The following is a 16767-nucleotide window of genomic DNA, read 5'->3' as shown; positions in this document are numbered from 1 at the left end:
TTTCTGCCTGTAAGAACAAGAGGGCAATAATATCAACTGGATTCAAACAATAAGAGGAACTGCAGGAGAAGAATTCATGCAGTGTGTCCCGGAAAAATGTTTTCAACCAATTAGTGATAATCCAAGAGAGGAGATGCAATTCCCGACCTCGTCTTGGGAAATGGAAAAGGGCAAATGGATGAAGTGACATTTGGCAACCAAGTCGAGGATAGTGATTGCAATTCAGTTAGCTTTACTACGGAAAAGGACAGAGATGAGGTTGGAATTGGGGAGAGCAACGTTTGCAGGAATGAGAAGGGATTTGGCTAAAGTGGACTGAGAGGGGATAAATCAGTGGGAAGCACTGTAAAGCAGATCCTAAATGTACAAAGTAGACATGTCCCCTCGAAAAATAGGAGTGGTACTGCCAAATCTGGACCACCCTTGTTGTCTAGAAAAATACAGGCAAAGATCAAACGGAAAATGAAAGTGTATAATAGCGCAAAGAACTGCCAATCAGTTGGAGCCTTCAAACATTAGACAGCCTAGACAAACATAGACAGGAACAAAGTAATAAAGGAAATAAGGAAATGAATAAGGTGGCATGAAAAATGATTTGGTGGTATTAGTGTTGGAGGCAGAGATCCTAAACTCTTTTAAAAAATAGCTTAACCTGCACCTTGGGTGCTGTTAGCTGCAGGGCTGTGGGTTGAATGCAGGAAGGTGGGATTAGAAAAGGCACCTGTGTGTCCTCGGGCTGGCATGGACAAGATAGGCCAAATCATTAGTGTGCTTAAACTGGATCAGATACTGGGCAAGACGACAGCTCAGTGACTATCACTGATTGCTGTGCAGATACATGGATTTGGGCCGGTGTCTGTGGGGGTTTGCACATTCTCCCCGTGCTTGCGTGGGCTTTCTCCGGGTGCTCCGGTTTCCTCCCACACCCCAAAGATGTGCTGTTAGGCTGATTGGAAGAAATAAATTGTCCGTAAATTAGTTTCCCTCAATCTGGACAGCCATAAAAACAATAGATAAGGGTCATGGATGGAGGGGGGGACCGGTAATGTTAAAATGGTGGCGCGGGCTCGTTGGGCTGAAGGGCCTGTTTCCCGGGCTGTTTTTGTTCTTTGTTCTTAAATGGTCTCCTTCTGTGCTATAACTTTTCTGTGGTTCTATGTTTGGTGGTACAGTGGCACAGTGGTTAGCACTGCTACCTCACAGCGCCAGGGACCGGGTTGGGTGAATCTGCAGAGTCTGCATGTACTCCCCATGTCTGTGTGGGTTTCCTCTGGGTGCTCTGGTTTCCTCCCACATTCCAAAGATGTGAAGGTTAGGTTGATTGGCCATGCCCCTTAGTGTCAGGGGTACTAGCAGGGTAAATACGTGGAGCTACGGTGATAAGGGCTGGATGGGATTGTGGTTGGTGCAGACTCGATGGGCCAAATGGCCTCCTTCTGCACTGTAGGGATTCTGTGACGGTTCTAATGTTTGAAGGCTCCACTTGATTGGCAAAAGAACTATGAGGATAAATGTTTTCATACAGTGAGTGGTTCCGTTGGGAATGACTGATCGGCAGGTGGCCATAGGTTCAATAATAACCTTCAATCTGGAATTGGATAAATATTTAATGGACGATATGTGAAATAAGTGAAGAATGGACAAATTCAATTGCTGTTCAAAACAACTAGTGACAACTTGATGGGCCAAACAGCCTCCTCTTGTGCAGGAATATGATCCTGTAAGTGCTCCTGAATCTATTTACCACATGGGAAACAGTGACTTCAGTCCACGTTCCATTCAGAAACCCTTTCATTGAGTATCCATCTGGCAAAAAAATGTTCATTGTGAATGGTTGGTTTGTTGGTTAACAATGCCTGTTATTTCCATGTCCAAATCTGCTCTCATGTCTTTATGCTGCAAAAAATAGTTCTCAGTCCAAGGAGATGCAAATTTCTTTAATGTAGTGAGCTGTCGCCTTTCTGTGTTGACGTAAACGCAGTCAGTACCTGCCTCAGTTCCTCCTCAGGTGTGTCTTTGAGGTTCTGTGCTGTTCCACACCATTCTTTGTATTTTGGTCAATGTTTTTCTGGGTCTCTTTGCAGAATGTTTTGGAGATTCAAATCATGTTTCAAAGCTTCACTTTCTTCTGAGCTGCTCTGGCTGTTCCATTGAAACAATGAGATGGTTTTAATTTCCTGTACATCAATAGATTGCTTCCCATAGTTCCAAACAGTGTCTGAAGAATTAATTGGTGTAGGATTCGAAAACGGTTGGTTATCTTGAAAGATATCTTCCCAGGATTGGTCAGAGTCTGTACTGAAACCATACAGCCTGGACCGTCCAGTGTCCTCCCTCCACATCAGCTTGGTCACTGCAGCATTAGTTTGTAGATCTCCTTCACCTTTGAGCTCAGGATGAGGAGAACCACTATCTCCTGAATTGAAAGCTTCTTTACACACTGTTCCTGAACTTTCCACCTCAGTTTTCGCAGAGTCGGTCTTAAGACTGGGGTCACCTGACAGTTCCAGTCCTGGGCTCTTTTGGCTTGGAGACCCTGTCTTTTGTTTTGGAGACTCCAACTCCCGGGATGCTCCATATAAACATAACTTTGTAATTGTTTTTCTCAGTTTCAGAACTGCTTTTCCAGCTGGCTGCTTCCTTTCTTGCAGGTTGTTAGAAGCACCTCCAATGCATTTGTCAGGACTGAAAGAAAACTGGTGGGCAGGTCCGATCTTCTGCACTGGGGTCTTAGAAACGTGAGAGTACAAAGAGGTCAGAGCATTTGCCATCGTTGTCAGAACCTCGATTTGTCGGAACCGACCTGCAAAGGTGATCAAACGTATCAGACAAACAGAATCCTCTGTCCAATTCTGCAGCACAATTTTCATATTGATAATGTCTTTAATTCCATAAAAAAATCTGTCAGACACTTCACAGCAATTATTATTTGACAAACTACACAGAACAAACTAAGGAATTAGCATGACAGCTGACCAAACCTTTGGTCAAAAGGAAATTCTTCCTGGGGGACAAGAAAGTGAGAAAGTCAGGACTGGACAACTGGAGGCTCAGCTGTCCATGCTGGAGCCAAAATTGGAGGAATGCTGAGATCTTGGGAGATACAATAGGAATTGGGGTTGACAGGAGAATTAGAACATAAGAATATAGGACTCAGCTACTTAACATCTTGAGCCTGTTCCACTATACAATATCATGACTGCCAACTGACCTAACTCCATACATACCCATATATCTATTCATACTATGGTAACAGGTTTAAAATTAACAATATATCTGGCATCAATTGCTCTTTGCAGAAGAGAGTTCCAAATATTTACCACACTTGGTGTGTAATCCAGAAATGTCTGGCTTTAATTTTTAGATTATGCACCCCCCTCCTTCTCCTCCTTCCCTCACAATTTGAGACTCCCCAGTTAGTAAAAATGGTTTGTTTCAAGTTTAGTAACAAGAAACTTTGATCAGGTCATCCCTTAGCCTTTTAGGGAATACAAGCTTTTTTTATGTAATCTTTCCTTGTAATTTAACACTTTGAATCCAGGTAGCATTCTGGTTTACTGAACTCTCTCTAAAGCCTCTTAAAGGTGTGTTCCCCAGAACTGAAGCCTCGCCAAAGCTTTGTTTAGCTGAAGCACGACTTCTATCCCTGCATTTTAATCCTCTATGGAGATAAGACCAACATTCTATCGATGTGTTTGATTATTTTCTATTGCTGTTACTGAAATTTTAGTGAAGGATCTCAATCTGGGGAGGCAATGACCTAGTGGTATTATCACTAGATTATTAATCGAGAAACACAGATAATGTACTGGGAACTCGGGTCGAATCCGGGTAGATGGTAGAATTTGAATTCAATAAAAAGAAAATCTGGAATTAAGAATCCACTGATGATTATGAAACCATTGTTGATTTCCAGAAAACCCACCTGGTTCACTAATGTCCTTTAGGGAAGGAAATCTGTCATCTTTACCTGGTCTGGCCTACATGTGACTCCAGAGCCACAGCAATGGTCTCTGAAATGGCCTCACAAGCCCCTCAGTTTCAAGGGCAACTAGGGATGGGCAATAAATGCTGGCCAGCCAGCGATGCCCATGTCCCACAAATCAATAAAAAAACTTATAGAGTGTTGAGAACTTTGAAGAAATGTTTAAAAATGTTAGAGAGATAGATTTCATTTGGAGGTTTAAGGTACAGGAAGATTGGCCTTTGATAGGCCAAACTGCTTTTCCCATTCTTAGTTCTAGATTGTAACTTACTTGCCAGTGTGTAACTGGGATTTTCCTCTCCTAGTCTCTTCACCTGAGCTTCTAGGAAAACTCTGAAGTTAATTCCATTGGCACAAGATGCATAGCTGAAAAAGCGGGATGGAATTTTTGCTGTAATATTGGGCTCTTCCATTCCAAAGCCGAGGTTATATAGAATCTCCTCGGGATCTTCTTTGTACATATCCAAAATTTCAGAGACACTGTGAACAAAGAATATTCAAACTGAGCAAATACAATTCAACAGGTGTGAAGGAGAATAAGAGAGTGTGTGTGTGGCTTGGTGGATAATCACACAAATTCATTTGATGTAAATATAACCCTGAACCCAGTGATCAGGAAACCTTCACAGTCAGAAATTAAATTGCCATTCTGGCATCTGAATGAAATCAATGAAATGCTGGTCTTGTTTCTGCTCCATAAACATAAGAACATAAGAAATAGGAGCAGGAGTAGGCCATCTAGCCTTTCGAGCCTGCCCCGCCATTGAATAAGGTCATGGCTGATCTGTCGTGTCTCAGTTCCACTTTCCCGCTTTCTCCCCATAACACTTAATCCCCTTGCCTATCAAAAACCCATTAACTCGTGTCTTAAAAATATTGAGCGAGGCAGCCTTCACCACTTCAACGGGCAGAGAATTCCAGAGATTCGCCACCCTTTGAGTGAAGAAGTTCCTCCTCAACTCCGTTCTAAACCGCCCCCCTTTATCTTGAGGCTGTGCCCCCTAGTCTTACTGTGCTTTCTGAGCGGGAAGAGCCTCTCCACCTCTATCCTATCCATCCCATTCAACATCTTATACGTCTCAATGAGATCTCCCCTCATTCTTCTAAACTCTAACGAGTACAAGCCTAGTTTATTCAGTCTCTCCTCATAGCTCAACCCCCTCAACTCCGGAATCAGCCTAGTAAACCTCCTCTGCACTCCCTCCAAGGTCAAAATATCCTTGCGTAAGTGCGGCGACCAAAACTGCACACAGTACTCCAGCTGCGGCCTCACCAGTGCCCTATACAGCTGCGGCAAGACCTCCCTACTTTTATATTCAATCCCCCTCGCTATGAAGGCCAGCATCCCATTTGCCTTCCTGACCACCTGCTGCACCTGCAGACTGGGTTTTTACGACTCATGCACAAGGACCCCGAGGTCCCTCTGCACCGTCGCCTGCTGCAGTTTTTCGCCACGTAAGTAATAGTCCTTCCTACCATTATTCCTACCAAAGTGGACCACCTCGCACTTGCCAATATTAAATTCCATTTGCCATTTCCTGGCCCATTCGCCCAGCCTATCTAGATCCTTCTGCAGACTCTCCACACCCTCCGCACAATTTGCCGTTCCACCAATCTTGGTGTCATCAGCAAATTTCGACACCCTACACTCGGTTCCCTCCTCCAGATCATCTATATAAATGGTAAATAGCTGAGGCCCCAGCACCGACCCCTGGGGCACTCCACTAGTCACCATCCGCCAATCCGAATAGCACCCATTGACCCCCACTCTCTGCCTCCTATTTGACAGCCAATCCTTTATCCACGCTAACACCCTACCCCCAACTCCATGCCCCCTGACCTTCTGCAATAACCTCTTGTGAGGCACCTTGTCAAACGCCTTCTGAAAATGATCACTGATGGACAAGTTGCAGCTTTCAAGATGATGATGTGGTTAAGAAAAGGGATGAGGTCATAAAAGGGAGCTAGGAAGCAAGCTGAAAATTAGGACCTCAAAGGTATTGACAATAGAGGAGGAATTTCTGGAGCAGAATGTTGAGGAACCAACAAGGGAGCAGGCCATCTTGGATTGGGTGTTGTGTAATGAGAAAGGATTAGTTGGCAATCTAGTTCTAAGAGAACACTTGGGGATGAGTGACAATAATATGGTAGAATTCTTTGTCAAGGTGGATAATGATGTAGTTGATTCTGAGACCAGGGTCTTGAATCTTAATTAAAGTATCTATGATGATATGAGGCATGAATTGGCCATGACAAACTGAAAACATTATTAAAAGAAGAGACAGTGGACAGGCAATGGCAGGCATTTAGAGAACAAATAGGTGAACTCCAGAAGTTGTTTATTCCTGTTGGCACAAGAATGGTCAGGGAGTTGGGGTCAAACCATGGCTGACAAGGGAAATTAGAGATAGTATCAGATTCAAGGAAGAAGCAAACAAATTAGAAAGAAAATGCTTTGAGAATTGGGAGCAGTTTAAAATTCAGCAAAGGATGACCAAGGGATTGATTAAGAAAGGACAAATAGAGAATGAAAGTAAGCCAGCAGGGAACAGAAAAACTGACTGTAAAAGTTTCTATAGGTATGTAAAGAGAAAAAGATTGACAAAAATGAATGTAGGCCCCTTACAGTCAGAAACAGGAGAATTCATAATGGGGAATAAAGAAATGGCCGAGGAATTAAATTTATACTTTGCTTCAGTCTTCACAAAGGAAGGCATGAATAATGTTCCAGAGGGTGCTGAGAGAAACATGTTTTAGTGAGAAGCTGAAGGAAATCAGCATTAATAGATAAATGGTTTTGGGGAAATTGATGGGATTGAAGGTGGATAAATCTCCAGGTCCTGATAATCTTCATCCCAGAGTACTTAAGGAAGTGGCCCTGGAAATACTAGATCCATTGGTTGTTATTTTCCAAAATTCTTTGGATTCTGGAATAGTTCCAGATCAGAGGGTAGCTGATGTAATCCTGCTATACAAAAAATGAGGTAGAGAGAAAATAGGGAACTATAGACCAGCGAGCCTGACGTCAGTTCTGGAGAAGTTGCTCGAGTTCCTTATCAAGGAATTCATAACTCGGCATTTGGAAGGCAATGGGATAGTCAGTCAGCACGGATTTACTAAGGATTTACAAGGAACTACAAAAGGTTGTGAATGTAGCCCAATCCATCACACAAACCAGCCTCCCATCCACTGACTCTGTCTACACTTCCTGCTGCCTCAGCAAAGCAACCAACATAATCAAGGACCCCACACACCCTGGACATTCTCTCTTCCACCTTCTTCCATTGGGAAAAAGATATAAAAGTCTGAGGCCACATACCAACTGACTCAAGAACAGCTTCTTCCCTGCTGCTGTCTGATGTTTGAATGGACCTACCTTGCATTAAGTTGATCTTTCTTGACACCTTAACTATAACTGTAACACTATATTCTGCATTGTCTCATTTTCTCCTCTATGAATGGTATGCATTCTCTGTATAGCACACAAAAAACAATACTTTTCACTGTATGTTAATACATGTGACAATAATAAATCAAATCAAATCAAAATCAAAAGGGAAATCATGCTTGACAAATATATTGGAGTTTTTTGAGGATATATTTTTTGGGCGGCACGGTAGCATAGTGGTTAGCACTGCTGCTTCACAGCTCCAGGGTCCTGTGTTCGATTCCCGGCTCGGGTCACTGTCTGTGTGGAGTTTGCACATTCTCCTTGTGTCTGTGTGGGTTTCCTCCAGGTACTCCGGTTTCCTCCCACAGTCCAAAGATGTGCGGGTTAGGTTGATTGGCCGTGCTAAGAAATTCCCCTGAGTGTCCAAGGATGTGTAGGTTAGAGGGATTATTGGGTATAATATGTAGGGATATGGGGGTAGGGCCTGGGTGGGATTGTGTTTGGTGCAGACTCGATGGGCTGAAGGGCCTCTTTCTGCACTGTAGGGTTTCTATGATTTCTATGATTCTATAACTAGTAGGGTTGACCAAGGAGAACCAGTGGATGTGGTTTATTTAGACTTTCAGAAGGCTTTCGAAAGGTCTCACACAACAGACTATTATGTAAAGTTAAAGCAGATGTGATTGCAGGTAAAGTCTTGAGATGAATCAAAAGCTGGTTAGCAGATAGGAAGCAAAGAATTGGCATAAATGTTCATTTTCTGATTGGCAGTCAGTGACTAGTGGGGTTCCACAGGGATCTGTGCTCGGAGCCCAACTGCTAACATTATATATTAGTGATTTGGAAGAAGGAATTGAATGTATTATCTTCAAATTTACAGACGATATAAAGTTGGGTGGGCGGATGAGCTGTGAGGAGGATACAGAGATGTTTCAGTGTGATTTGGACAGGCTGAGTGTGTGGGTATCTACATGGCAGATGCAGTATAATGTGGATAAATGTGAGGTTATCCACGTTGGTGGCAATAATAGGAAGACAGATTATTACTGGAGTGGGTGTAAATTGAGAGAGGCGGACACTCAGCGAGACCTTGGTGTCCTCATGCATCAGTCACTGAAAGTAAGCACACAGGTACAGCAGGCAGTAAAGAAGGCAAATGGTATGTTGGCCTTCATACTGAGACAATTTGAGTATAGGGTTAGGGATGTTTTGCTACAATTGTATAGAGCATTGGTGAGGACATCTGGAGTATTGTATGGAGTTTTGGTGTCCTTATCTGAGGAAGGATGTCCTTGCTACAGAGGGAGTACAGTGAAGGTTTACCAGGCTGATTCCTGAGATGGCAGGTCTGTCACATGAGGAGAGACTAAATTGGTTAGGGTTATATTCACTGGAGTTTAAGAGAGTGAGAGGGAATCTCATACAAATTTATACAGTTCTATCAGGGTTAGACAGGGTAAATTCAGAAAGAATGTTCTCACTGGTAGAGGAGTCCAGAACTAGAGGTCATAGTTTGAGGATAAGCAGTGAATCATTTAGAACTGAAGTGAGGAGAAATTTCTTTAACCAGAGGGTAGTGAATGTGTGGAATTCACTCCCACAGGCTGCCATTAGCAGCCTTTCCCCTGGTTTCTGTGGCTATGACTCATCTTTCATTCCCTCCCCCTGCAGTATAAATATCTCCCAGTTTCTCAGCCTACACGCGATGGGTCGTACTTGGGCTGCTCTTGGTTGTTCAGGATTGGCCTAGTGCTTCATGTCGTTAGTGTGTGCCTAAACTGGACCAGATACTGGGCAAGACGACAGCTCAGTGACTATCACTGATTGCTGTGCGGACACATGGATTTGGGCCGGTGTCTGTGGGAGTTTGCGCATTCTCCCCGTGCTTGAGTGGGTTTTCTCCGGGTGCTCCGGTTTCCTCCCACACCCCAAAGATGTGCTGTTAGGCTGATTGGCAGGAATAAATTGTCCCTAAATCAGTTTCCCTCAATCTGGATGGCCATAAAACATTAGACAGGGGTCATGGGGGGAGAGGGGGGACTGGTGGTGTTGAGATGGCGGCGCGGGCTCGTTGGGCCAAACGGCCTGTTTCCTGGGCTGATTTTGTTCTTTGTTCTTTAGCTTTGACAAAGGATCACCTGGACTCGAAACATCAGCTCTTTTCTCTCCTTACAGATGCTGCCAGACCTGCTGACATTTTCCAGCATTTTCTCTTTTGGTCTCAGATTCCAGCATCTGCAGCAATTTGCTTTTTTACCACAGGATGTTGTTGAGGTCAGAACTTTGTCTGAGCTCAAGGAGAAATTAAATGTAGCTCTTGGGACTAAAGGAATCAAGGGATATAGGAGGAGGGGGGGCGGTGAAATGAGGTTAAAATAAAGTTTACTTATTAGTCACAAGTCAGCTTACATTCACACTGCAATGAAATGACTGTGAAAATTTTCTACTAACCACACTCAGGTGCCTGTTTGGGCACACTGAGAGAGAATTTAGCGCAGCCAATGCACCTAACCAGCACATCTTTCAGACTGTGGGAGAAAACCGGAGTACCCAGAGGAAAGCCACATAGACACGAGGAGAATGTGCAAACTCCACACAGACAGTGGCCCAAGCCAGGAATCAAACCCGGGTCCCTGGTGCTGTGAGACAGCAGCGCTAACACACTGTGTCACTGGGAATAGAACCCGGGTCCCTGGTGCTGTGAGACAGCAGTGCTAACCCACTGTGTCACCGGGAATGAAACCCGGGTCCCTGGCGCTGTGAGGCAGCAGTGCTAACCCACTGTGTCACTGGGAGTGGAACCCGGGTCCCTGGCGCTGTGAGGCAGCAGTGCTAACCCACTGTGTCACCAGGAATGGAACCTGGGTCCCTGGCGCTGTGAGGCAGCAGTGCTAACCCACTGTGTCACCGGGAATGGAACCCGGGTCCCTGGCGCTGTAACCCACTGTACCGTCAAATTTGATGATCAGCCACGATCAAAATGAATGGTGGAGCAGGTTCGAAGAGCTGATTGGCCGATTCCTGCTGGGTATTGGCCAAACCTGCGCTACATTTAGCAAGACAGAGAACCTCACTGGATAACTCGGATTTTACCGGTGATAAGGTTGCTCCTACATGCCCAATATTTGCCTTACTTTGGTGATGCGCTCTTCCCAGTTTTTGGCACATGCCCTCACCGCTCCAAACCATATCTCCAGATCTTAAGGTCAAATGCCCTGATGGTGAAAGGGACAAAGGATCTGTCAGTCCAGTTCCCGAAGCTTCTCTCTTGCCTCCCAAGGCCATTTTGAACTGATGGTCTTGGGGAAGCCTTCAAACAGATAACAGTTCTGAGCAGAATCCATGTACAGGGAAGCTTTGACCTGCGAGCCTCTGCTGCCTGGGTTTGTAACCCCTTAATGCCTGGGTCCTTTCAGATGGACTGGGCAAAGGGTTCAATGCAACACACAAAAAGAATGGAGGAGCGAGGGCAGCTCTACCTGACTCCAGACCTGATGTGAAACCTCTCTGATTCCCACCCATTGATTAACACTGAGGAGCGGTTGGATCCAATTGCCGATTCCCTCCCCAAAATCCATTTTGGAGAGCACATCTATTATGTGTGATGTTCTGTCAAACGCCTTCTTCTGGTCCTTGCTGACGAGTCAAGCATCCACACCCCTGTCCTGCACACAGACAATCTTATCCCTGAGTAATGTGAGGTCTTCCTGCTGGGAATAGAGCAGGACTGATCCGAGCAGACCTGACCGGATTGGCGATGATGTTGGTTAGAATTTTATCGTCAACATTTAGCAGTGAAATGGGTCGCCCATTACTAATTTCTTCCCTTCCTCCTTCTGCTTGTAGCTGAGGGTAATGATGTCTTTCCTCATGACTCTGGCATGCTGCTAGCTGGAAGCATGCTCTCCGTTACTTCCAGCATGTCTAGGGTGATCCAGTCCCACGACACTGACTACAATTCGGCTGGTAAGCCGTCACTTTGTGGAGTTTTACTTGTCTGAAAGGACTCAACGGACTTTGTTAGCTCATCCAGAGATACCGGTCTCTCCAGGCTCTCCCGCTCGCCGTTGTCTAAGACTGTCATGATAGACAATAGGAAAGGAGGCCGTGCTGTCTGTTGGCTTCAGGTCACACAGTCCGGCATAGAAGGATTTGCAAATCCTTAGAATGTCAGACTGCGATGACTTTCCAGAGCCGTCTCCTTCCTTTCGGCTGCTGATCACAGACGAAGAAACACGAGCGGACTCTGGATCAGAAGATAACCTTGGAGGCCTCTGAGGCAAAGAACAAGGCTTGCTGGCTCTTCACCTCCCGGAGATCTTCCTTGACATTGATGCCCCCCCACACCCATCGACTGTACTTGGAGCAGATTCAGCATTCTTTCCTGGAGTTGGGACATTTCCCCTCTTTTCTCTCTCACTATCTGAACCCCTTTATGGATGAAGAACCTTTAGATGCTCCCCTTGATTTCTTCCCACCAGAACGATGGAGAGTCAAAGAAGGGTTTTACAGTTCTCCAACCTTTTAGAGTTCCTTGAAGTTCTCTGTTCTCTCAAGAGTTTTACATCCAGATTCTATGTTCAAACATGGACAAAAGAGCTGAATTCCAGAGGTGAGAGTGACAGCCCTTGACAGCGAGGCCATATTCAACCAAGTGTGGCATCACTTGGCCCTCGCAAAACTGGAATCAATGGGGAGGGGGGAGGTGGAATCATACAGGGGGTTTGAGTTTAAGAGCCGTGGGGTTATGCTGCACTATACAGGACCTTGGTGAGACCACATTTGGAATATTGTGTTCAGTTCTGGTCACCTCACTGTAAGAAGGATGTGGAAGCATTGGAGAGAGTGCAGAGGAGATTTACCAGGATGCTGCCTGGTTTGGAGGGTAGGTCTTATGAGGAAATGTTGAGGGAGTTGGGGCTTTTCTCTTTAGAGCAGAGGAGGATGAGAGGTGACTTAATAGAGGTTTATAAGATGATGAGGGGGATAGATAGAGTGAACGTGCAGAGACTATTTCCTCGGGTGGATGTAGCTGTTACTAGGGGGCATAACTATAAGGTTCATGGTGGGAGATATAGGAGGGATGTCCGAGGTAGTTTCTTTACTCAGAGAGTGGTTGGGGTGTGGAATAGACTGCCTGCTGTGATAGTGGAGTCGGACACTTTAGGAACTTTCAAGCGGTTACTGGATAGGCACATGGAGCACACCAGAATGATAGGGAGGGGATAGACTGATCTTGGGTTTAGACATAGCTCGGCACAACATTGAGGGCCAAAGGGCCTGTACTGTGCTGTAATGTTCTATGTTTCTATATCTGGTACATAGGAAGGTGGCTATGGAGGGTCAGTCATTTCAGCTCCAGGACATCTCTGCAGGAGTCCCTCAGGGTAGAGTCCTAGGTCCACCAATCTTCACTGCTCATCAATGACCTTTCCTCCACCGTAAGGGGATGTTTGCATAATGTTCAGCACCATTCATCACATACTGAATCAGTCCATGTTCAAATACAACAACACCTGGACAATATCCAGGCTTGGGGGGGACAAGTGGCAAATAACATTCGTGCCACACCAATGCCAGGCAATGACCATCACCAATAAGAGATACTCAAACTACTGACACTTGACAGTCAATGGTGTAACCATCACTGAATCTCCCATCTTGGAGTTACCATTGAGCAGAAACTCAACTGGACTCTCTGTACAAACACAATGGCCACAACAGCAGATCAGAGGCTAGGAATACTGTGGTGAGTAACTCTCCTCCTGACTCCCCAAAGCCTGTCCACCATCTACAAGGCACAAATCAGGAATGTGATGAAATACTCCCCACCTGTCTGGATGGGTGCAGCTCCAACAACACTCAAGAAGCTTGACACCATCCAGGACAAAGCAGCCCATTTGCTTGGCACTACATCTACAGATATCCACTCCCTCCATCACCGACGCTCAGTTACAGCAGTGTGTACTATCTACAAGGTGCACTGCAGCAACTCACCAAAGAGCCATAGGCAGCACCTTCCAAACCCAAGGCCACTTCCATCGAGAAGGGCAAGGACAGCAGATACATGGGAACACCACCCCTTGCAAGTTCCCCTCCAAGTCACTCACGTCCTGACTTGGAAATATATCACCATTCCTTTGCTGTCAATGGATCAACATCCTGGAATTCCCTCCCAGATGGTAAGTCAACCCACCGCTTGTGGACTGCAGCGATTCAAGAAGGCAGCTCACCACCACCTTCTCAAGGGCAACTGGGGGCAATAAATGCTGGCTGGCCAGCAACGCCCGTGTCCCAACAAATTAATATAAAAGCGTCCTCTGGCCACATTCTGATTTTCCTGTGGGTGATAGTTGACCAGTAGGAGGCAGTAGTTAGAGAAGAATCAATGGACCTGACCGTGAGCACGTGGAACACAAACAGGAGGTCAATCCTGGAGCAGACAGACCCGTCTGGCTGTGACCACGTGTATCTGCGCCGCGCTCCGTCTGCTGGGTTGCTGAAGACGTCGAGCAGCTTGGTATCTTTGACCGTCTCCAGCAGGAGTCTGGACGTAGGGTCCAGTTTGTTTTCGGCCCTGCTGGATCGGCCGGCTGTGTCTATAACACAGTTAAAATCCCCACCCAGGGTGATCGGCCTGGAGGTGGTGAGCGGCAGCAGCAGCTGCTCAGCCTCTCGGTCCTGACGGCCCGGAGCATCCACATTAACCAGCCTGAGATGGCGGCTCCTGAAGGTGACGTCTGCCACCAGGAGGCGGCCTCCCACCACCTCCCTAACTTCGGAGATGGTGAAGTTGTTCCCTCGCAGCAGAATGTCTAGGCCGGAGGAACAGCAGTCGTTCCCGCCTGACCAGATGGACGGTCCGTGGGACCACACACTCGCCCAGCGCCTGTAGCTGCTGGGGTGGGGTTTCCCACAGTCCTGCAGGAACAGCGGGTCAGCCTTGATATTGGCCGGGAAGGTCAGGTTGGTCGCACATCTCAAAGTGTCTTTATTACTTTTGCACATTAATTGATGCTATTTTTAACTCCATTTTAAGTTAAATAGTTTTACCAGTCTCAAAAGTCCCGAGTCTTTCACATATCTGCCTCAAGTTGCTACATTCCTGCGGCGCTGAAAGATTTCTTCAAGGTTGCTGGGCTGAAGAAGTTGTCTGGCTTTGCATCGGGTCCATAACCTCGACTGGGTGACATTGCGGGGTTTGTAGCCCTCAGTTGGTGTCGGGGTAGCAGGCTGATCTGGGATGTTGCTGCTCTTGGTGTTTTTGCTTGTAGTTTCCAGGGCCTGGGGAGCCTTGATCGCGCTGCTGCTCCAATTGACTAGATGTTCCCCAGATAAGAACATAAGAACTAGGAGCAGGAGAAGACCGTCCAGCCCCTCTGCCATTCAATAAGATCATGGCTGATCTTTTCATGGACTCAGCTCCACTTACCCACCCGCTCACCATAACTCTTAATTCCTTTCTTAATCAAAAATGTATCTATCCTTGCCTTAAAATGTTTTGTTGTAGGTGGTCTGGCTTTCTGTGGTTCCCATGCCACCTTGATGCTGAGCCACTTGTTGTCCACTGGGGCCTTCAAGCTTTCGATTTTTGTTGATCACGTTTATCCAGAGCCCTTTGTGGTCTCCCTCCTCCTGTTGCATGGGATCTACATCTTCTGATGAAGGTTGGGGGCGGGTGTCGTCCTGCTGTGCTGGGCCATCCACCTCTGATTCAGAAACTTTCATTTTGCCAGCTTCCTGTGCGCTGTGTGTCTTTGTTCTTGGAGGGAAAAGAGCCACCTCTGTGCTGGTCTTGCTCAGCCACTGGTGATCTGAGTGTATGTGAACCTGGTTTGGGGCAGATCTCGTAGACTCGATGATCCTCCCTGCACAGGCTGCTTTCCTTGCACTCGTTGGTCGTGTGTCCTTCCCATTAGCAGTTCCTGCAGAAGCTGGTGCTACAGCGAGCAGCAAAACAGCTGGTTTTCCTGCAGATGTGGCACACTCATGGCTGCCCCGTGAAAGCCTTGATTCTCTCAGATTGCAAACTTGGAGTGAGGATGCAGGAGGCCCCCATTGGGATCTGTTTTCAGAGTCACTTTGATCTATCATTTGCATGTCCAGATGTCAAATTTGTCCATCACATCCATGCTCTCTCCCTCCACCTCGACGTACCTGGTGAGGAACATGAGCACATCCATCACAGGGATGTAGGAGTTGTACATATGTACGGTGATAACCTGGTCCCAGTCTGACAGGATTGTAAACACAGGTTACACAGTCAGGGTGGACAGGGACCCCTGGTTTCCTTTTCCCTTGAGGACCTTCGAAAGTCATAGAATCAGAGTTAGAGCGGGGAAACAGGCTCTTCAGCCAAACTTGTCCACACCACCCTTTCTTTTTGAACCCCTAAGGTAATCCCAATTGCCTCCATTTGGCCCATATCCCTCTATCTTACCCATGTAACTGTCTAAAATGCTTTTTAAAAGACAAAATTGTTCCCGCCTCTACTACTACCTCTGGCAGCTTGTTCCAGACACTCACCACCCTCTGTGTGAAAAAATTGCCCCTCTGGATACTTGTGTATCTCTCTCCTCTCTCATTAAACCTCAACTTAAGCCCTCTAGTTTTAGACTCACCTACCTTTGGGAAAAGATATTGACTATCTAGCTGATCTGTGCCCCTCATTATTTTATAGACCTCTATAAGATCACCCCTCAGCCTCCTACGCTCCAGAGAAAAAAATCCCAATCTATCCAGCCTCTCCTAATAACTCAATCCATCAAGTACTGGTAGCATCCTAGTAAATCTCTTCTGCACTCTTTCTAGTTTAATAATATCCTTTCTATAATAAGGCAACCAGAACTGTACACAGTATCCCAAGTGTGGCCTTACCAATGTCTTGTACAACTTCAGCAAGACGTCCCAACTCCTGTATTCAATGTTCTAACCGATGAAACTAAGCATGCTGAAAGCTTTCTTTATCACTCTGTCCACCTGTGACTCCACTTTCAAGGAGCTATGAACATGTCCCCAAAGATCTCTTTATTCTGTAACTCTCCCCAACGCCTTACCATTAACTGAGTAAGTCCTGCCCTGGTTCAATCGACCAAAATGCATCACCTTGCATTTATCTAAATTAAACTCCATCTGCCTTTTGTCAGCCCACTGTCCAATTGATCGAGATCCCTTTGCAATCTGAGATAACCTTCTTCACTGTCCACTATTCCACCAATCTTGGTGTCATCTGCAAACTTACTAACCATGTCTCCTATATTCTCATCCAAATCATTAATATAAATGACAAATAACAGTGGGCCCCTGAGGCACACCGCTGGTCACATCCAACCCCCTCTGGCTTCTGTCAAGAAGCCAATTTTGTATCCATTTAGATACCTCACCCTGGATC

At 46.0% G+C, this 16767-nt stretch overlaps 1 protein-coding gene across 1 annotated transcript in view; it reads right to left on the bottom strand.

Moving 5' to 3' along the window:
* Window positions 1-1629: 1629 nt before the first annotated feature.
* Window positions 1630-16767, bottom strand: part of tespa1 (thymocyte expressed, positive selection associated 1) — a 71865-nt gene continuing 56727 nt past the window's right edge. The window contains exons 9-10 of the mRNA XM_080214704.1: window positions 4257-4465; window positions 1630-2803 (exon numbers count right to left, since the gene is read on the bottom strand). Of these exons, the coding sequence (XP_080070830.1) occupies window positions 2058-2803; window positions 4257-4465 (955 nt within the window). The 3' untranslated portion in view covers window positions 1630-2057. The remainder of the gene's footprint in view (window positions 2804-4256; window positions 4466-16767) is intronic.

This window comes from Carcharhinus amblyrhynchos, chromosome 29 (genome assembly GCF_965287045.1).
Source record: "Carcharhinus amblyrhynchos chromosome 29, sCarAmb.v2.hapA, whole genome shotgun sequence".
NCBI classification, from domain to species: Eukaryota; Metazoa; Chordata; class Chondrichthyes; order Carcharhiniformes; family Carcharhinidae; genus Carcharhinus; species Carcharhinus amblyrhynchos.
The sequence above is the reverse complement of the archived record's forward strand: the minus strand, read 5'-3'. Positions and strand labels throughout refer to the sequence as shown.